Source organism: Mixophyes fleayi, chromosome 3, assembly GCF_038048845.1.
Source record: "Mixophyes fleayi isolate aMixFle1 chromosome 3, aMixFle1.hap1, whole genome shotgun sequence".
Taxonomy (NCBI): domain Eukaryota; kingdom Metazoa; phylum Chordata; class Amphibia; order Anura; family Limnodynastidae; genus Mixophyes; species Mixophyes fleayi.
The window spans coordinates 121,640,105-121,663,975 of NC_134404.1; the positions used below are offsets into that span (position 1 = coordinate 121,640,105).

General features: G+C 38.9%; 1 protein-coding gene across 1 annotated transcript in view; it reads left to right on the forward strand.

Moving 5' to 3' along the window:
- The window catches only part of LOC142143180 (putative cation-transporting ATPase 13A4), a 149,130-nt gene that overhangs the window by 50,434 nt on the left and 74,825 nt on the right, over positions 1–23,871 (forward strand). Inside the window, exons 18-23 of the mRNA XM_075200889.1 lie at positions 16,889–17,006; positions 17,955–18,079; positions 18,827–18,996; positions 19,424–19,549; positions 22,133–22,212; positions 22,486–22,528. Coding sequence (XP_075056990.1) covers positions 16,889–17,006; positions 17,955–18,079; positions 18,827–18,996; positions 19,424–19,549; positions 22,133–22,212; positions 22,486–22,528 — 662 coding nt within the window. The remainder of the gene's footprint in view (positions 1–16,888; positions 17,007–17,954; positions 18,080–18,826; positions 18,997–19,423; positions 19,550–22,132; positions 22,213–22,485; positions 22,529–23,871) is intronic.

A 23,871-nucleotide genomic window follows, 5' to 3' on the forward strand; every position in this document is an offset into this window, starting at 1 on the left:
GTAAATAACATAGACAAAAGATGATATAACTGTAAAAACAGGTAATGCAGAAATATAATAATGAAACATGATTCTTTTCACTAAATAACAGTGACCTCTTCAGGATGATGTGTAAAATGACACTTATGTACAGAGTTTTACTGCATGTAATGTCAACTAAAGCTCTGTTACAGTAGCAGAGCCCAGATATAAAGAAAATTAATTCAAAGTGTATATTTTGAATATGTTGTTAAGATGTTATAAAGCAACAGATTTGCAAAACGCTCTATCGGCAATTTAGGACCGGTTTCAATTTTCTTTATTATAATTAGAGATGGTCACTGACCCCCGTGTTTTGGTTTTGGATTCGGTTTTGGATCTGGATTACCGTCGTGTTTTGGTTTTGGTTTTGGTTTTGCAAAACCGCCATTGCGTGTTTTGGTTTTGTTTGGTTTTGTTTTGCTATTTTTTGGGAAAATCCATGTTTTTGGGCCTAAATTAACCCAATTTAGTGCTCCAACTGTTTTAGAGACAAGTAATCTAATTGTTGAGGTAATAAATCATCCAAAAAAACAGTTTAATTCTTCGTTGGTAGGCCTATTCTACACACAAAACAGATTGTCTTCCTCTCCATCTATGCATATTGGCAATGCAGCCATCGTCTTTGAATGTATATTACACCCTACACTTATAGTTAAATATGTAAAGAAATGGAAAAAGCCAGTTTGGTTTCTGTCTCTCAAGGCCCCCCTCCACTTGTATAAAATACCAAAAAATTCAGCCATTATAGACTGTACAATATTAATTGACATGGAGAAAGCCAGTTTGGTTTCTGTCTCTCTAGGCCCCCCTCCACTTGTATAAAATACTAAAAAATTCAGCCATTATAGACTGTACAATATTAATTGACATGGAGAAAGCCAGTTTGGTTTCTGTCTCTCTAGGCCCCCCTCCACTTGTATAAAATACTAAAAAATTCAGCCATTATAGACTGTACAATATTAATTGACATGGAGAAAGACAGTTTGGGGTCACTCTGTCTCTCTAGGCCCCCCTCCACTTGTATAAAATACCAAAAAATTCAGCCATTATAGATTGTACAATATTAATTGACATGGAAAAAGCCAGTTTGGTTTCTGTCTCTCTAGGCCCCCCTCCACTTGTATAAAATACCCAAAAATTCAGCCATTATAGACTGTACAATATTATGAAAAATGGACAAAGCCAGTTTAGGGTCACTCTGTCTATGACACCCTACCCTTAAGGATAAATTGCCCTAACAGCAGCCTTTCAAGATGGTATGTGATATGGAAATGCCACAAGTCCCTTTCCTCTTTGGGGGTAGATTGCACCCTACACTTACATAGAAAGTTTTAAAAAGATGTTATCGGCATCATCTTCAGCTTAATCCTCACCCTCATCAGTGTGTACGTCATCATCACAGACTATCAATTCATCGCCGCTTGAATCCGCCATTAGAGAACAGTCAGTGCTTGGATGTCTTGGATGGTGAAGGCCTTCCTCGTGGAAGATGTAGTTCATTTTTATAAACATCATTTTCTCCACATTTTTGGGAAGTAACCTTCTACGGCGATCACTGACTAAGTTCCCTGCTGTGCTGAACACTCGTTCAGAGTACACACTGGAGGGTGGGCAGCTTAGGTATTGCAAAGCAAGTTTGTACATGGGTTTCCAAATGGCCTGCTTTTCTTCCCAGTAAGGAAAGGGACTGTCTGACATTTCCATATCAACTACCTCTTGAAAGTAATCCTCCACCATCCTTTGCATGTTTATACTCATATTGGATGGAGTTATGGGCAAAGTGACACATTTTTTTGAAAAATCCTTCAAACCAGCCCAGATGTTAAATTGTTCTCGTCTGCCCCCTGTGTCTTCCCTGCTTCTTTTTTGGAAATTTAATTTTTTACGAGCAACAGCTTGAGAAAGTGAAGGAGGACACGTCGTCAAGCCGAGGCCCAGTTCAGCGGCCAACTTGCTGAGCAATAGCTCCTTGCAAAAGTTCACATCTCGCTCATTTACAAGTAAAGACTCAATGTAGGTTTTAAACCTTGGATCAAGCACAGTGGCCAAAACGTACTGATCCGAGTTCAAGATCTTAATAACTCGAGGATCATTGTGAAGCGAATTAAGTACTTGTTCGACAAGGCCAACATACTTTGCTGAATTGCTTGCTTTCAGCTCCTCCTTCATTTTCTCAAGCTGCTTTTCCAATAGTCTAATTAAAGGAATGACTTGGCTCAAACTAGCAGAGTCAGCACTGACCTCACATGTCACAACTTCAAATGGTTTCAGCACCTTGCACAGCACTGAAAGGATTCCCCACTGTGCAAGAGTGAAATACATCCCCCCTCCTTTCCCAATGTCATGACTTGTGCAATATGCTTGGATGGCTTTGCGCTGTTCCTCCATCCTCTGAAGCATGTACAGGGTGGAATTCCACCGAGTTACCACCTCTTGCTTAAGTTGGTGGCAGGGCAAGTTAAACTGCTCTTGGAGCTGCTGTAATCTCCTACATGCTGTGGCTGAATGCCTGAAATGGCCTGAAATTTTACGGGCCACCGAAAGCATCTCCTGCACCTCACGGTTATTTCGTAGGAAGCTCTGCACCACCAAGTTGATGGTGTGAGCAAAACAGGGAATATGTTGGAAATCACCCAGCTGTAATGCTCGCACTATATTGTTGGCGTTATCTGAAATGACATACCCTGGGGAGAGTCCGAGTGGTATAAGCCATGCATCAATCACATCTCTCAGTTTGCGTAACAAATTGTCAGCCGTATGCCTGTTAGTGAAACCGGTGATACAAAGAGTGGCCTGCCTGTGACAAATGTTACGTAGTGGTGTACATGCTGCTGCTGTTCCTGCTGGTGAAGGTGAATGACCAACCCAGTGGGCTGTCACAGTCATATAGTCTTTGGTTTGGCCACTTCCACTTGTCCACATATCTGTGGTTAAGTGAACAGTGGGCAGAATGGCATTTTTCAGCGCAATCTCTACATTTTTACACACTTTTTGGTATAGTTGTGGAATAGCTTTACGGGAGAAATGGTGTCGCGATGGAATTCTGTAACGCGGACACAAAACCTCAATTAACTGTGAAAAACCAGCTGCGTTTATTGTGGAGATTGGACGCAGATCTAACACTAACATTGCAGCCATGGCGTCTGTGATTCGCTTGGCGACTGGGTGACTGCTGTCATATTTGCTTCCCCTCGCAAATGATTGTTTCACAGTTAATTGCTGAAATGTAGGACTGCTCATTTTATTCACCTGCCTCTGGGATGACTATTCACCCCCAGCAGCAGCAACAGCAGCAGCAGGACTAACGCTTTCTTCAGAGGAATCAATAATAGTGCCGGAGTCATCCAGCCTTAAGTGGGATGCCGGGCTAACTCCGAGCGCTACTGAGGATATTGATGAGGATGGTGTGGTGGGTGTATTTTGTAGCCGTCGGTATGTCGGTGAGCGGAGGGTCTTAGCTGATGAGGGAGTGCTTGTATTCTTTTGGGAAGAACTTTCAGCTTTTCCCAACACTTTGCCATGAACTCTCGTTAAATGGCGTAACATAGACGAGGTTCCAAGATGGTTAAGGTCCCTCCCTCGACTGACTGTGGCTTGACATACACTACAAATGGCTATACAATTGTTGTCTGGATTTGGGTAGAAATAATTCCACACATAAGAAGTGGATTTTTTTGTTTTATGCCCAGGCATGACAATGGCCTTTTTCTTGTCACGTGCCAGAACTGCTGCCACTGGTGCAGGACTTACACAAACAACCTCATCCTCATCAACATCCTCATTAGCGCCCTCGTCGCCTACACAAATCTCCCCCTCATCCTCTTCTAATTCCAAAGTGGCATCCTCAATTTGGGTATCACCGGCTACACTCGGGCTATTAAGGCACACATCAGCAGAATGCTCATGATTAGACATCCCACTGTTGGATGGACTCTCCACAGGGATTGTTGTCATTTGTGAATCAGAGCAAATATTCTCCTGTAATGCCTCACTGTTATCTTGCAGCTCGGCTTTGACGCGTAACAGTAGATGTGCACCAATTGTAGGCTGGGTAACTTTTTGGGATCTGCAACTAATAGCCAAAGGTGAAGGCCTCATTCTCTCTTTGCCACTGCGTGTGTAGAATGGCATGCTTGCAATTTTTTTTTTATCGTCACTTAACTTTTGCTCAGTTACACTTCTTTTTCGCTTCAATACAGTAAATTTTTTTTTGGTTTTTGTTTTTTGCACTAATTTGAAAACACTCTGTTGTTTGACATCGCCTTGGCCAGATGACGTACTGGGACAGTTATGACTTTTGACAGCCAGAAATATTAATGCACAATTAGGGAGGACACCCCAAAAGCACTGAGGAGTGCTAAAAATTATTTAGTAGATTCTGCTGACAGTTATGACTTTTGACAGCCAGAAATATTAATGCACAATTAGGGAGGACACCCCAAAAGCACTGAGGAGTGCTAAAAATTATTTAGTAGATACTGCTGACAGATATGACTTTTGACAGCCAGAAATATTAATGCACAATTAGGGAGGACACCTCAAAAACACTGAGGAGTGCTAAAAATTATTTAGTAGATACTGCTGACAGATATGACTTTTGACAGCCAGAAATATTAATGCACAATTAGGGAGGACACCCCAAAAACACTGAGGAGTGCTAAAAATTATTTAGTAGATACTGCTGACAGATATGACTTTTGACAGCCAGAAATATTAATGCACAATTAGGGAGGACACCCCAAAAGCACTGAGGAGTGCTAAAAATTATTTAGTAGATACTGCTGACAGTTATGACTTTTGACAGCCAGAAATATTAATGCACAATTAGGGAGGACACCCCAAAAGCACTGAGGAGTGCTAAAAATTATTTAGTAGATTCTGCTGACAGTTATGACTTTTGACAGCCAGAAATATTAATGCACAATTAGGGAGGACACCCCAAAAGCACCGAGGAGTGCTAAAAATTATTTAGTAGATACTGCTGACAGATATGACTTTTGACAGCCAGAAATATTAATGCACAATTAGGGAGGACACCCCAAAAACACTGAGGAGTGCTAAAAATTATTTAGTAGATACTGCTGACAGATATGACTTTTGACAGCCAGAAATATTAATGCACAATTAGGGAGGACACCCCAAAAACACTGAGGAGTGCTAAAAAATATTTAGTAGATACTGCTGACAGATATGACTTTTGACAGCCAGAAATATTAATGCACAATTAGGGAGGACACCCCAAAAACACTGAGGAGTGCTAAAAATTATTTAGTAGATACTGCTGACAGATATGACTTTTGACAGCCAGAAATATTAATGCACAATTAGGGAGGACACCCCAAAAACACTGAGGAGTGCTAAAAATTATTTAGTAGATACTGCTGACAGATATGACTTTTGACAGCCAGAAATATTAATGCACAATTAGGGAGGACACCCCAAAAACACTGAGGAGTGCTAAAAATTATTTAGTAGATACTGCTGACAGATATGACTTTTGACAGCCAGAAATATTAATGCACAATTAGGGAGGACACCCCAAAAACACTGAGGAGTGCTAAAAATTATTTAGTAGATACTGCTAACAGATATGACTTTTGACAGCCAGAAATATTAATGCACAATTAGGGAGGACACCCCAAAAACACTAAGGAGTGCTAAAAATTATTTAGTAGATACTGCTGACAGATATGACTTTTGACAGCCAGAAATATTAATGCACAATTAGGGAGGACACCCCAAAAACACTGAGGAGTGCTAAAAATTATTTAGTAGATACTGCTAATAGATATGACTTTTGACAGCCAGAAATATTAATGCACAATTAGGGAGGACACCCCAAAAACACTGAGGAGTGCTAAAAATTATTTAGTAGATACTGCTGACAGATATAACTTTTGACAGCCAGAAATATTAATGCACAATTAGGGAGGACACCCCAAAAACACTGAGGAGTGCTAAAAATTATTTAGTAGATACTGCTGACAGATATGACTTTTGACAGCCAGAAATATTAATGCACAATTAGGGAGGACACCCCAAAAACACTGAGGAGTGCTAAAAATTATTTAGTAGATACTGCTGACAGATATGACTTTTGACAGCCAGAAATATTAATGAACAATTAGGGAGGACACCCCAAAAACACTGAGGAGTGCTAAAAATTATTTAGTAGATACTGCTGACAGATATGACTTTTGACAGCCAGAAATATTAATGCACAATTAGGGAGGACACCCCAAAAACACTGAGGAGTGCTAAAAATTATTTAGTAGATACTGCTGACAGATATGACTTTTGACAGCCAGAAATATTAATGCACAATTAGGGAGGACACCCCAAAAGCACTGAGGTGTGCTACAAATTATTTAGTAGATACTGCTGACAGATATGACTTTTGACAGCCAGAAATATTAATGCACAATTAGGGAGGACACCCCAAAAGCACTGAGGAGTGCTACAAATTATTTAGTAGATACTGCTGACAGATATGACTTTTGACAGCCAGAAATATTAATGCACAATTAGGGAGGACACCCCAAAAGCACTGAGGTGTGCTACAAATTATTTAGTAGATACTGCTGACAGATATGACTTTTGACAGCCAGAAATATTAATGCACAATTATGGGGGACACCCCAAAAGCGCTGGGGAGTGCCAAATATGAAGAAAAAATAATAAACCTCTATCCTCCTCTCTGCACTAGCGATTTTGGTTAGAGCAATTGCAAGAACAATATTGTATTCTCTGTCCCTGCTCTAATTAGCCTATGACTACACCCTGCTCTCTCCCTCTGTCATATGGCGATGGATTGCTGTGGAGGCGTGTATTTATAAAGTTGAAGTATCGCGAGAACCGAGTCCCGAGATCCGACAACGTCACAATGACGTTCGGCCTCGATTTGGATTCGGAATGGGCGGGAGAGTACCGAGCTGCTCAGCTCGGTACTCGGATACCCAAAGTTCGGGTGGGTTCGGTTCTCGGAGAACCGGACCCGCCCATCTCTAATTATAATATGAGCTATGCATACACCATAAACATACACAAATCTTCCATTGCATAGCGGCTTGAAAACCCCTAAATGACCTGCTGTTTTGTCTAATCACGAATGCGTTTGTTGCACATAAAGCAAATAAATAAAACCATGGGTACAAATGGGACATAAGCAGGGTCGGACTGGGACTAAAAATCAGCCCTGGCATTTAAAGCACACAAACCTACCTCTGATCCAGATAAAAATAATAATGTAACAGTACTTTTTGCAAAGCTCATTGTTATACGGCGTCCCGTGAGATACAAATGTATTACGCACAGCTTGAATCTGTATTTGCAGCATAGGGCTTACCAGTATCAGAAAATGCTATATATAGGACTGGCAAGAGAAATTTGGGGCCCAGGTACAGTGAACTTTTGGGGCCGTCCTCCATAAATAAAAATAAATTTATCAATATTCAGTGCTTCATATGCTATTGCTGCAGAATAAAATCCCAAATGACAAAAGTACACAAATTGTCAAAGAAATGGAAAACAGAAAAACAAAAATTGAGATTCAATTCAGCGCCATTGGTCCCTCACCAGTAGATACAATAGTTAATCGCAATCTTTCAGGGAATAGAATTATGCTGAATACCAGCATTGATAAATGTTAAATCAACCAATAAAACACATAACGTCTCCTCCACATAATTAGCATAAATATCTGGAGATATACAGCCAGGGCTGCCATCAGAAATCGTGTGGCCCAGTACAAATGAAACAGGCAGCCCCCCCCCCTGAGGAACGCCCCCACCCCTCTTGGTGAATGCCCCCCCCCAAATAAAACCCAAAAAAACAACAACTTTCAATTATGACATTAAGGGAGAAAATAACTATTATCCCTCAATAAATACAGCTTAACCCATTATCATACTTGAAAGCCTAGTCTCCTACAAAATTCAGAGTAAAAAAAAATGTGATAATAAAATATCTTTAAAATATACTTACCCAGATGTTGCAGCTGCTGCTCCTTGCTCCTTATTCTTACAGCGGCGGCGGGAACATCAGTGTGACGTCAGGTCACACCACACCATCACTCAGGGGCGGATTGGGAACTTAGAGTTGCCCTGGAAAAAATTCTGGAAGTGGCCTCACATGGGCGGGACCAAATAGTGGGCTGGTCCAACACAAAAGTAGGCGGGATTAACTTGATTATCCATAACCACATCAGTTATCAGTTGCAGGTGAGGCAAACGGAACATGCAGTGGTAGGCGGAGTCACAGTAAGCAGACACAAAGAAAGGTTATAAAGTATTGTGCTACACCCCAAGTATTTATTAATGTAGAACTGAAAACTGCCATGTAAGAGGAGTGTGACTATATTGTGTAAACAAAAAGACATTTGACACACCGCACAGACAGGCCATGCCAGCCTCCTATCTATACGAAAGTCATTCATTCAGACGTCCCTCTCCCCTTCCTATACCATCAAGCATTGAATTCTGACTAAATTGCTCCTCACGTGTGCGAGTATGTGGTAGCTAATATATATTGTAATTTACACAGGGACTAATATGCATGAATAAAATGCTGGTGTTCCATACAGATGTACAACATGTTTATAATATTTAAACCATATATTGTAAGCTTGCGAGCAGGGCCTTCCATATATTGTAAGCTTGCGAGCAGGGCCTTCCATATATTGTAAGCTTGCGAGCAGGGCCTTCCATATATTGTAAGCTAGCAAGCAGGGGCTTCCATATATTGTAAGCTTGCGAGCAGGGCCTTCTCACCTCTTTGTCTGTTTTACCCAGTTTGTTTATTACTGTGTTTGCCCCCAATTGTAAAGCGCTATGGAATATGTTGGCGCAATATAAATAAATGATGATGATGATAAAGAGTTAAAATAATAAGTAAATGCTCTGCAGAAAGGAACTGTGAGTTTCCAAATTTGCAGGATAATCCATTCAATACCTAATGAATTTACTTACAGTACCTGCTTAAAAGTGATCAGGTAGAGAAATAAAAGAAAGATGCCAGTGTTGGAATATTGCAAGGACAGCAGCACTGTCAGATGTGAAAGTACCACTGTTCTGCAGTAGAATCAGATCATAAACATGTAACATGGTCTCATAACAAGAATAAAATCCTTAAATACTACCAAATAATGAGGATGAAATACAATTTTGGATGTTATAAGACATAGAAAGATGACGCAGTAGGCTGGCAAGCAGATTTACTCCACAAGGAAATTCTGTTGCCAATGATGATCTGATATTAGCTCAGTACTCTCTCAGAGTGTTCAGTTCAGGTCACTTACCTATAGGAGTGCGCTGAACACTTCATTAGGGTGTGGACACCGAGCGAGGGATACTCTATACCGCAGCTCACTGTCGGAAGGGCGTGTACAGCAACGTCTAGGGGGAGGGTGCCTAATAGTGCCCCCAGTTCATATAACGCCAAACAATTGTGCCTTCAGTTCATATAACACCAAACACCAAACAATACTGCCCCCAAATCAATCATATTACACCAAACAAGTGCCCCCAGAACATATTATGCCAAACAATACTGCCCCCAGATGATAATATGCCACACAGTAGTGTCCCCAGATAATATTATGCCAAGTAGTGCACCCCAGATGATAATATGCCACACAGTAGTGTCCCCAGATGATAATATGCCACACAGTAGTGCCCACAGATAATATGCCACACAGTAGTGTCCCCAGATAATATTATGCCAAGTAGTGCACCCCAGATGATAATATGCCACATAGTAGTGTCCCCAGATAATATTATGCCACACAGTAGTGCCCCAATTCAAATTGTGACACACTACAAACACTAAAAACTGCTCTGTAATCCTATATGTGAGTCAACTCACCTCTCACACTGATGTTGTCCGTTCCTCATTGATAATAGAAGAGCTGTGAGCAGCCTATCTGAGCTCTAGGACGTTGAGCTACATGGGATCTCTCTCCCTCCTGCTTGTGCTGCAGCTCACCCTCAGTGAAAAGCAGCCTGGTGATTTACTTCAGGACTGCTTCACTGTCGGCCGTCGGGGCGCCCCTTTGTGGTCGGAGTAAAAACAACATGCATAAAAAAAAAACAAAAACGAATGAATGAAAATTTAAGTATAAGAGAGCTGCCGGGCCCCCTGGTGACCCCGGGCCCAGTACAAGAGTACCCCCCATACCCTCCTGATGGCGGCCCTGTATACAGCCGTCCAATCCCTTTTCTTATAACGGGTTCTTTCCCCAAAAGAAATAGAACCTACATAGTGAATCCTCCCTATGTTCACGTAATGGGTACTTGTAATGGACGTTCAAACAATTCGATCCACCCAGGGGAGTCGGCACCGCTTGTAATCACCAATGACATGAAAAAAGAAAAAAAGGATCTAGTGCAATATGTTTTCTTAAAAACACTTGTATTTAATAAAAATAGGTTAAAACTCATGAATGTGTCACATACATAAAGGATTCCAGTTGCTTGTACCAGATAGCAGTAAAAAACGCATGTAGAAATAGGATATTAAGTCCAAATTATCCCCAAGCGATTCCTCTGCACCCGATGAGAGTATCCAGGATAAGCCACCAACCTTCCAAAAATTGTCCACACAAAGTAGCACACAAACTGTGTGTTGCCGTGCCGAAAAAGGGCAAGGCCATATTGTGCTGGGGGAGAGGTCAACATGGGGCATTGATACATATATTGTATTAAAACATTATATTTATCAGGCCCTCCCAGCCACATTATGACACTCCCAGCCCACTGTATTTATCTATGCTTCTGGTGCTGCTGACATCTATCAGGGTGGGAACTTCCTGTAGAGTGAGCAGGGAAGCTTTTTGTACCAAATCTTGTGTTACTTAGAGCTCCTCGGCTTGCTCTGCAGGCTGTGTCCTGTCTGGGGACTGGGAGCAGCTATGAGCTCCCTTCCCCCAACCAGAGGTGGATTCGGGCTCGGTGGGCCCAGGGTATTTAAGACAGCAGGGCCCCTATTATATAACATGGTTATCATTTTAGATACATTTTAGACAAATACACAGGCAATACTGTGTGCACTACTGTTTGATGCACACAGCTCTACCTTCAGAAGCAGTACATTGTGAAGCAGGACATACCTCCCAACTGTGCTTGTAGTTGGGCCAAATCCTGATTAAGTGAGACAGTCACCCAAATTCAGGACTGACCCACCAGATTCAGGACAGATGGCAGACTGTCCTGCTCTCTCCAACCTGTCTTGCCACTTTCACCACCTGTGGCTGCTGGTGGCTTTAACTCCAACATTCCAGGATTGTCTTGATCCTGGAATGTTGTATACCCTATTTGGAAAAACAATGGGTACATGAGATTTAGAAAACTCCAACCAGCCCCAGTGTTAAGTCAATAGCACCCATGTTTTATAATTAGGCCTCCCTCCATTCCCAACAATAATAATATTTACATTTAATAAGTAGACCTATTTCCCTCCAACCAGCCCCAACATTAAATTAACTGTATACCCATTTAATCAAAACCCATTTCCCTTCCTCCAAACAGTCCCAGCAATTAATTAAATAGCATTTACGTTTAATAAATATATCCATTTTCCACACCACAGCATTAAATAATTCATATGCACATTTAATAAATAGCCCTCCTACCCAAAATCAGTCCCATGTTCAATTAATAGCCCCAAACCACTCCAGCATTAAATTAAAGGTTCCGACACCTCAACTTAAATAACCTACCTCCCACACTATATTAGGATCCTCCCTTCCCTCAAATATTATATTGACATATCGCGCCCACACAAACTCACCCCCCATATTGAAATACTGCGGCCACACAGACCCCATATTGAAATACTGCGGCCACACACACCCCATATTAAAATACTGCGGCCACACACACATCCCATATTGAAATACTGCCACCACAGACACCTCATATTGAAATACTGCGGCCACACACATCCCATATTGAATACTGCGGCCACACACACCCCATATTGAAATAATGTGGCAACACACACCTCATATTAACATACTGCACACACTTACACTTACCTTGTTACATCCGTTTCACTTCACAATCTAGCCATCCGAGCAGCAGCTCCTCCCTGCACACTGCTTGGCGGACAGAGATTCAGTGATGTGCGGCCAATGCAAGTAATCACATGGGAAGCGCACCATGTGACAGGTGCTGTCCCATGTGATTACTTTCAGAGGCTGCACGTCAGTGAGTCTCCGCCAGCCGAGCAGCGCGCAGGGAGGTGCTGCTGCTCGAGCAGGCATGCGAATGGCTGGATCGGACCAACTAGCCATTAGCCCTTCTGACATTTGCCAGAAGTGCCAGATGACAAATTCCGGCCCTGAACATTAGTGTCAGTGCCATGTCAAGGTAAGAGACTGCTCCTGATTGGATTCCAGGCTATTAACTAGCCGTACTAGCTGGACCTTACTTAATTCCTCAGGAGCATTGTTTCTATTAAATCTGTTTTGGGGGTTTTTCCCCCATTGAATTATGTCAGACCAAGATAGGTTGAAGATGTCAAGTAAGTATTTATTATGGGCGGATGTTTTGTTTCATTAATATGAATGGGGGGACTGCTATTTTCATGAATGTGCAAGGGGACACTACTAGTTTTATTAATATGAATGTGAGTATTGCTATTCTATTAATATTACCCTGGTGCCCGCCGGCCAGAGATACCAGGAGGGCTCAGTGCTATTCAGGCGTAGGGACCCAATCATCTCCCCGCCCCTTCTGTATTTAGCTATTTATTTTTACGTTTTGACAGGCAAGATAGCTCAAACAACATGCAATTTCAGGTATCTTGCCTGTAAGAACTATCTCTAAAAAATCTGACATTTCATAAACCATGCAGTTTGTATAGCCACCATAGTAAAAAAGTCTAGATGGCGATTTCAAACCATGTGGTTTAAAAATAAATGCTATTTTATGTGTGGTTTGGCCTTTTATAAATCTTATGTTTTCCAATATCACCATATAACATGCGGTTTTGCAAAAGCACACTTTAGTAAAAATACCCCTTAGTGACTGCCCCGATATAAAAGTGTCAAATTTTTTTTATATACATTTCCATTAGCATATCTCCAAACATTTCAGTCCCATCAGTGGGACAGGAGGGCATGGCCACATTGTGATTGTGGTGTGGCTACAGCCCCCAGATGGCTGTCTAGTGCTGTAAAGCACTAGGCTGTCCATTATAAATCTTCCTTCCCCTCCAAACACTGCAGTGCCTGAATGGAAGATACCTCCCAACATTCCAACCTGAGGAACAAATATGTTTCCGGGCGGGACAGCGGGATTGTGCTGCCGAATTCGGGACAGTTGTGGATTATGCATTAGTCCAATAATTTAATGTATCAGCAAGAACAATAGTGAGAGACCAACAAGTCAATAAGTATGTGACATCCAACATTATAACTATTATTTATATTTATTATATTGTATTTATTGTATTTGTTTTGTTTTCTTGTGCACAGAATTACCACGATTTGTTAGCACATTTGATTTAATATGTGTGATGTGGTATTATTACATCATTGTTTTGCTGTGTTAATCTTGATCATTTACACATACTTCCCAACATTGTCCCAGTGCAGCTCACTATAAGCACACTGGTGTGTGCTTATAGTGCTTCAGAAATGCTAGGCCATCCCGAAATCCCCTCATCTCCCCTAAAAAATCTCATACATTACCTGCCACTGGTGCATGCATTGGCCACCTCGCAATATTCCTTGCAGTTGGAACAAAGGTCCTAACTATTGGGACAGCAGGAAATTCCCTTCCAGACAACTTAGAGGTATGATTTATATGTTATGTTTGTACACACCAAGGGGCTGATGCTTAGTGGGACACATATGCGTAAAAGCTAAACTCTAAGTAGCCGCACTTAAAAATAGCATATTTACACACATATGTCGAAAACAGAGCTGCCAATAGGAATTTGGGTCCCGGTAAAGCAATTTTTTGGGCCTCTATACAGTGATGAGTAGGAAAAGGGGTGTGTGCCGCCGATGGGAAGTGGCCACTTAGCGTCGGGGGCGTGGTCAACATGTGGCATTGCTGCGCCTCTTTAGACATGACTTACTATGTATTAAACATCTAACAATTAGGATCTTTTTGTACACTAGTCATCAAAATGAGCTTTGTATTTTACTATTACCTATATAATCATTTGAAATTTGTATGTTAGTGACCAGAATGGTCTCTGTTTTGTATACTAGCCAACATAATTAAGTTTTGTATATTCTTCACCAATATGGACACTGCATTGTATATTTGTACATTATGCAGTAGAAACAACTCTGTATTGTAGTCACTGGAGTCAGGGGAGAGGGAGGAGGGGAGCTTGTTTGTTAATTAGTAGGCGGGACCAAAGATTTCTGAGGAAAGCGTTGGATCTAATGGAGTCAACCCCCATGTAGTCTGTTTTGCATATTAAGTCACCTTACACCTAGAGAAGCTGGTGAGCCAAGCTGCGTAGAGTAAAGTCATTCACATAATTGGAACACAATTAAACCTAGACTACTCTGCATGTACGCTTTTTAAAAGGTGTATCTCTTGTTGGTACTGCAGGTCTGGTGAAACAACATCCAATGATGATGATCAGCAGCACTATACAGTCACTTCTGGCTGACTGTGAATAAACCCTTCTACTGATAGTATTTAATTAATTAGCATGGCATCATTATGACATGATGTTGCAGCCATCTATTCACATTACGTAACTGACATTTACATTTTCACTACAATAGGGAAGAAAATTCTCAATTGTTTTTTGAATGGGTAAACAACAGAGGTTGATATGTTTGTATTTATTTACATATTATAATTCACATTTATTAAAATAATATTCTATCTTGTGTTTATGACACTTTATTACATTATTATATTGTGTACAAATAGGAAAATGAGACTTTAGCATTTACTACTAACACCATTAAGCAACATATCCATACTATCCTGGGGTATAAGTATACAAACTCTTATGTCTGGCACAAATGTTACTGTTTGTCAGCTGTTGGACGTATCATGCGTCTGGTTCAACATATACACAAGTACACTTTTTCATGCGTGCATCTTTTCCTACCTGCATTCAGTGTGCAGATGGGTCCAACTGTAAATGAAACCCATAGTACATTAAAGCTGTTTCTAACTTATCTATTTGTGTAGTTCAAGTTTCCACTGTCAAGTGCAAGATTGTAGTATGAACTCCTATATCACGTATCCCTCTTTCCTATTTACTAGAATATAACTCTGCAGACAGTGAAAATTACTGTTAGCTTTTTACTTTGTTGAAACAATGTTGGAACTTTCTGCAAAACAGTTTAAACTTAATCACTAATTTTTAAAAGTCATTAACACGAAATGTCAAACATAATCATAGTTGTCATGTAGGTGTTATCATACAGTGGCTGTATCCATGAAGATGTATCCCCACCAGCAGCCACAATTGTTATTCCGCTACCTTATGTACTAAGTGTTTTCACCACTTCTTAGATTGTAAGTTCTTTTGAGGGCCATCTTTACCTTCCGTTTCAAATTGTTAACTGTTATATGTTTGCATCATGCCACACAGTGTACATTGCTGAATGCTATGTTGGTGCTTCACAAATAAAGATCATAATTTTCTGCAGAAAGGCATTTAATAACACCCTCCTGTTAAAAGGAAGCATGAAGTACAAGGAAAGATCCAGAGAGATTCCATGCAAAAGTTCCAGTCATGGGATATATACGTTTTCTGCTTTTTTTTGCCAATTTGGACTGTATTTATAAATTCATAATTCATAGAATAAATAGAGCTGGGACAACAATGGTAAATTTATTCTGCTATGTGTTGTGTTTGGGGTAAGACTGTGAATGCTTAAGGGCAAATTGTGCCAGCAAAAATATGATAATTTTTGCAGCTAAATGTGGAATGAGATGAATATTTCATGGAACAGTTTTGCAAATTCACTCATCTCTAAGTACAAAATTTTCAATTTACACTATGTATAATATGTCTGAACTGCTAGGTTTCAGAATATCTGTTGAACTGACCATTGTACATATTATGAGAACATATTTATGGGCCAAATCATATTTAAAAAGTTATCACATGGTAACATACTATCCAACATCTTAAAATATTTTCAAGGTACACTTTCCTGCTGAGCCTGTGCATCTACACACGTACAATACGGACCTCTGGAGGACAACAATACCAATCCTGCCATGTTTTCAGAATATGATAAGAGAGAATATTTTGCATTACAAATACTCATTTTCAAAAAATGTTAACTTCTAAAGTCTAGAAGATTAGACTATCTGTTAATAATCACATCTAACATGCAGAATATTTGTATAGTGCAGTTGGTCAACATTGAAAACGGAGCATTTCCAGGGAAAAAAAATATGTTTGTGATACAGGATTTTCCTTGAAAATTTTGAACAATTGGCAACTATGAATTAATGGCTTTAAAGTTTTTCAAGGACCACGTGCTGAGGGAGTTGCATTGGGCATTGCTCTTATGGCTGTTATAATACCGATCTGTAAGTTTAGGTTCTTTGTAAATAAGACAGGTGGACACATGGGAAAAAGTACTGTATTCATTGCACACCAGATAAACAAAACAGCATGACTTTTCTGCAATACATCAAAATATGGCAACAACAAGTAGCATAAAATAGGAATATAAAGATGAAAGCTCATATTCACAGGTAACACATGAACTCCCATTTCCTGGTACTATTTTTTACCTCCCTGTATCTAATATCATATTTGTCTTGTGACACTTTAACAATGGCAACTAGCTGAATAGCATAGCTATTCTACGTTATTTTGAATTAATTAATTTTAATTAAGACATAAACCTGTCTTATTTCTTAAACAGTTCCACATGTTTTTTCCAAGAAACTTGATTTCTACACAATGCAAGGTTTTCGAGTTATTGGACTGGCATATCGATCACTACAAAAAGAGGAACTTCCAAATTCATTTGACGTAGACAGGTAAAATTAGGTCCATTTTTTATGTACTGGTGTCAATTAAATTTATCATATTACATTGTTTTTCTATGCAACCTATCAGGGCTGTTTAGGGAGTTGAGTGGATTGCTAAGTAAAAGCTTACCTGTTATGTAGCTCAGAGTGTTGTTATGCTCTGGCCCAGCTGTATTAGCTGAAAACTGTAAAGTCTACATGCTAGGTGGTCTTCTCAATCCCTGTGTGTGGTGGTGTTAACCTAGCTGCAACCATTGTTATAGTGAAGTGTAGCACCATATATTAGCTCCCAGACAAGTGTTAGGGGCCTTAATATCATCCACCTTGTCCAGTGTAGCTAAGGGACAACATAATTGCTCCCTTGAGTGACAATATATTTTCCATCAATAACCAGATACATGTTTGAGCCTTTCCGGTAATTGGAATCACAGGAAGAAAGTTTTGTTTTCCTCATTTGCTAATTGGTCCATGATGAGAGAACCCCTCACTCACCTCAAATTGATTGAAAGTCTCTTGATTCAACTCTTCAAACCTCAAATATTGGTCAAAATTTTGATAACCACTAGACCATTATACAAACACAAAGGACACAAAGAACTGTTAGATTGCAATAGTTGGCTCCTCCAAGTGTATTAATATACACTAGTAAGGAAGCATCATATAGCTGTATAACCCCAATACAATATCAGCAAAGTGAGGTTTTTGCATGTTACAACTTTGTCTGAAACTTGTATAAAATATCCATAGGGAAGTTGTGAGATCACTCCCAACTTCATCTCAGGGCACTATCACTTGCGTAACCTAGGCCTATGGTGCTTTATGTGACAATTGGCTAAATAATATCCTTGCATGCTTTGGATCATGTATATGATTTAAATGGCCAATGTGTATGATTGTTTATTGTAGCTTGTATTATGTTTATATTTAAAACTGCATTTATTTATTTTTATATTACAGGGAAATAGTGGAGTCTCATCTCACATTTCTAGGCTTACTGATCCTGGAAAATCGACTTAAGCCAGAGACAAATTTGGTATTGCAGGAGCTCAACACAGCCAACATTAGAACTGTGATGGTCACAGGTAGCAAATCTTGGTTATTTATTTTTCTTGTAATGGAGAGTAACAACTTTGGTTTTGAATGGGTCAGAGTTAGGTTAGATTAATAACCATACATGTTATTTACATCACTTCGACAATCAAAAATTAGTTTACTAATATTCAGGTCTTTGGACTATGTAAATCTGCTTAATTTTAGGCATCTCCGTTTTATATTAAAAATAGGAGAGTGTTATTATTTTTCTTTTAGATTTCTTTATAAATGTAGTTTAGTAAATAACAGTCACACTTTGGTAGAAATGTTTAACCTTGGTCTAGTATATTGCACAATTTTAATGGACAGTTGCATTTTCAACCCAGGCTTATATTAATACACATATTACTACTTGTTTATGCAGTCAGTACAGGTCATATTGATAAGTTTTATTTTTTTTCCCTCATCACCCTGTAGTTGGAAGGTTATATGAACAGAAGGGTTGAATGCTGTCATCATTTATTCCATCTCTATTGAATGGAAGTGGGTTTGGAATAATACATTTTTATGTGTATAGAGTAAAGTTTCTGTGGAAACATCGGAAGGTGTCTATCAACAATCCTAATTCATGAAGTATCGAGTCTCCATATATACATTTGCATGCTGTTGTTACCAGCTCCAAAGTGCTTTTACTAAAAGTGTACTAAAAGGGTGCTTAAATATATACTCTCATTATCTCTTTGTTCATATAAATACTACTACTTGCACAAGCTATCACTAATCTTTATTTGTTATAGGCGATAATCTTCAAACCGCTGTGACAGTTGGGAAAAATTCAGGGATGATTTCTGATAATAGTGACATTATTATGTTGGAGGCCTGTGAACCAGTTAGAGATCTACCTGCATCACTTACTTGGAAATCCATGACTGAAGACCAAACCAAAGGAAACCTTTCAAAACCAAAAGTATGTTTTGTACTTTTCGTAAGATAATATTATTTACAGCAGTACAGTCAGTATAATGAAATGGAAATGATTACTCAAAGTTATGCTTAACAATTTCAAATGCCAAAATACAATTTTCTGCATAGTTGCATTACTCTGGCATTGGATACCGTAGTGTAGTATGCATGGTGAGAGCAGTTAGGAGGATGACTTCCCTGAAAAAAACCAATCCCAGGTAAATAATTTTGTGAAACGGTTGTGTCTGGTAGGATGATTCTGTGGCTTTATAGTCCTAAAGACCTTGGCACATGGGCACTGTAGAGCAACAGGGTTTTTCAAGCCAGAATCTGTGCATGTGCGTTTTTATATTTAGTAGCATGATTGCTACTGAGTATCTTGCTGTGAATGCTTGTTGCCTTGACTTGTCTTAATAATATATTTTTTTCAGGATTCACAAATTAATGTTACTGATGGATGGATTAAAAATTCCACTGTTTTGGGGGACTTTCATTTTGTGCTGGATGGAAAGACCTACCAGATTATTAATCAGCATTTTTACAACTTGTTACCTAATGTAAGTATAAAATTATAGCTTTGCCTGAATGTATATGCTTCATGGTGCTACATGGCTCAGTAAAGTCTCCATATTTTTATTTAAAGGTATGTCTTCTTTTATTCAAGTGGCATTGAAAAAATGTCTCCTCAGGCAGCTTAGGCACAGAAAATTCCTTAGAGTTGGCAGCAAAATAAATTAAAGTCATAGTGCCTGATTCATTACGGCATGATACTGAGCGCAATCTGTGTTTGTTTCAAGACGCACGTAAATCGGGTATATGTATACCCGTATTCAGCAAGGAGCAGATGTGACAGATGTGAAGCAACATGTGGTGGTGAATACGGGTGTAGGTCTGCTCTGCTCTACTAGACAAGACTCTGTAAGATACGTCCATATGTGGAATATAAAATCACACAAACAAAGAAAACTAATAGGCTTTAATAATTAAACATTAAAATGTTTTCAAAATATATTTTTTTGCCATGAAATACATTTATTAGTATGTTATGAATGTCTACTGTGCATAAAATAATTTTTACAGTTGCTCCTGATAACAAACACATGTAATAACACGCATACACAGCATTCATCACTAGTAATCGGCACTTAGACTAGACCTGTAGCTGGAGCAAGAGATGCCCAGAGCTAGAATCGAATGCTGTTTCGTGTGCTCGAGATTTGCACACCCTTACTGTACACTGACTATGAGCAAATGCCCCTTCCCTGTTTCCTTCCTGAAATTATAGGCTGTCGTAAGTGTCCTTTGCGCTCAAAAATAAATAGATGTGCCTTTGTTCTGTGGTGTACGGTCCGATTCTGTACATGTGCAGAGTGATTGTGCGGATTGCACAAAATCACCGTTTATGTCCTTTAATGAATCAGGCCTTTAAACACTTGTAATCCTTAGTAAATCAGTTGAAATTCATATTAAATGCCCTGTAGTTTGTAGATTCAGTTGGCTATACATATCTGGAGAAGTCATAGAACCCCAGCATAAGTAAACACTTTCAAAATTTTAAAATTTGTATCATCCACTGAATTTTCCATTAATGAAAAGAACACTAACCTCAGAAAATGCTTAATTGCAGTGCTAATTGAAGGCTATGTGTAAATTTAGGGAGTTGAGTCTGCAACCTCTTTGCCTGATCTCTGTCATACTTTTGGACCTTCCTAGATCTGATACACCTGCCAGTGATGTCATGCGCTGCCCCCATGAGTTCACAAATGCACGTCCCTTGCCATTAGCTATTGAATTGTCAGACATTATCACACCATAATTAGATAACAGGAGAGCTCTGTTAGAAGATACGGCGATTATGGAAAAGAGAAAGAACCGTACTAATAGATGATCTCTGCACCACCATAGAAACTAAGTAATATTCTATAACCTATATTAAGAACATTTTATACATTGTTAAGTTAATATTATATTAGATCAGTTCCAATAGAAAATAAAAAAGAATGGACTGATATGTGCCTCTAAACAATACAAATATTATTTGCGCTGTACCGTAGGGAAAACAAGACCTAAATATATAGGACATGTGGTATCACACTCTTTAGTGGCACAGGATATATTAGGGTTTCATCATAAGTCAGCCCTCAGCAAAGATCTCAATAGTTATATGATCTGTATAATAAATACTAATAACTTGTGATTATATCCCAAGTGTTTCACTTACTGTATTTTTTTTAAAGCAGTACAAAATTAAAACTTTTTTTACTTACATTTTCATTGGTACACCGTGGTCAAGCAACTCTAGCTCCTATATGGTCTCTCCTATTCAGGCACCATTACTAGGTAGTTATATATTGGGACCTCTGTTTGGGTTAGGGCAAATGCTCCTCTTAAAAAACTCCTGGGTATCGCTAACTAGCATACAGTTGCTGAGGACTTTACATTTGTCAAAGGAGAGGGTTGATATTTATGGATTTATAGAAACAAAAGCAATGGAAAGGTAACAAACTATACTGACATCTAAATACAAATATGTAAATAATGACACTTTAGAGTTAGGTCACAGGGTAGTAATGGCATATTGCAGGATTTCCCAAACCCAGTCCTTAGGGCTCCCCAACAGTGCAGGTTTTGCAGATCACATGTGACATAATTAGGACCACCTGTGGATCTGTTACAATGTGTCAGTCAGTAATGAATACACCTGTGCTCCAGCAAGGAGATATGGAAAACCTGCACATATTAGGGAGCCCTGAGGACTGGGTTTGGGAAACCCTGGCATATTGCATATGCTGGATGAACTGCTGAGGACATGATACATATCGACAAGCTAAATCAAGTTGTGACTTGATGTCTTCTACACTGTTGCAGTGTTCACCAGCAAAATTAGATAATAATGGTCCACTACAATATCTATTGCCCAACATTTTCTTTCAAATTTAAGTAAGTCTGGGCTGGTACATTACTGTTATCTTAGAAATCTGCAATTCACAAGCATGAATATAGCAATGTCAGGTTATTGCTTCAGTAGCACATAACGTAGGGCCATGATTCATAATTACCAGAACATTTTTTGCAAGTAATATGTTGAAAATACTGTATTGTAAGATTGTGTTTGATTTTCCTTTTGATACTTTTTGAAGATACTGTTAAATGGGACCATTTTTGCCAGAATGACTCCAAAGCAAAAATCTAATCTAATTGAAGAACTCCAAAAATTAGAGTAAGTTTAAAAAAGAATCTCACAACTAAGTTTTTCATTTCTTTGCTTTTAACTTACATGATGGTACTAACTAATAGAGTCACTTTCCTATTCTTCAACAGAGAATTATAGACCTATATTAAATATCTTCTGTATACATAACCCTTAGTACAGTAGCATTTCTATTATTAAAAGACAAAACAACGATTAAAGACAAGTGTTCAAACTAGTAGTAAAAAGTATATAAAATATGATTTACACAAGCTTCTAATTAAGCTAAATTCATTGTTTTAGATACTTTGTTGGGATGTGTGGAGATGGAGCCAATGACTGTGGGGTAAGTGAATATTATAAGATAAGATAGATAAGATAACACACTTCAGTTTATTATGATATATTATTATAACCAGTTGTCGAAGTGGGCCTGTATACAGTGATATGCAATTCCGTCAGTTCCCCTACTGCTTTGATAGCAAAACTATTAAATTCCATTCACTTACATTTTCCATACCACCAACACTAAATTTCCATTTAGACCATGAACCATAACATTAACTGTTGAAATTGTTGTTGTTTCAATGCAATCAAATTAAAGATACTTATAAAAAATAATCCTTTTTTTCAAATGGATATAATTGCCCAAAGTAAAAAGTATTTCATTTTTGAAAATCTAAACTACCTGTCCAGTCAATGAATATAGATCTCTGTTTCATTAGAGAAAGATAATATCTGTTGACTTATTTTAAAACAAAGTAATTCCATAAAATGGTAGTGGAAGGTAGGGTCGCATGGCATGGTAATATGCCAACTGTATTTGAAGCACATCATCTTTGCAGTTGCCACTTTGCTTGTGAATTGGGTATTGTGCCATCTACAGGGTAAATGGTACTGGGATTTATGCTATAAAATAGACTGTACATTTGATGTTATAGGTATTTATTTGAAATAAGGAGTAATATGTTGTCTACCTGAGTTTAATGTTATGTTACACATTTGATGCATATTTGCATTGGATGCATCCACATGCCATCATTATTATTATTATTACTACTATTATTATTATTAATAATATTTATAATAATATTGCAGATTTGTAAGGCACCACAGAGCCCCACATTGCTGTCCAGTAGGGATTTACATAAAGCAAGGACACACCAGGTAGACAAAATAAATGCATACATGAAACCAAAGGGTCTCATTAGAGAGCTTACATTCTAAATGGAAAAGGGCATAACTGAAACAAGAGCGGCAAGTGTAGCACAGAGTGGAGAATGAGACAGTTGTGAGGATGCATTAGTGTGAAAAGTGTCATCAGGGACAATGTAAGCTCAAAAAAAAAAGAAGATGGGTTTTCAAAGAGCGTCTAAAGATTTGAAGGCTATAGGAAAACCTGATGGTAGGGAATTCCATAAGTAGGTATCAGCACAGTAGAATTCTTGTAGGCTGGAGTAAGAGATGGCTACCAGAGACAAGACACGGCTCAGGTCAGAGGTGATCTAAGAGGGCAGAAGGAAAAGTATTTTGATATGAGATTTGAGATGTATAAAGTGGTGGTTTTGTAGAGGGCTTTGTAGGAAAAGGTGAGCAATTTTAATTGGGTTCTGAGGGACACAGGGAGCCAGTGTAAGGATTTGCAAAGTGGTGCAGCAAATTTGGAGCTATAAGGAAGAAAGATTAGTC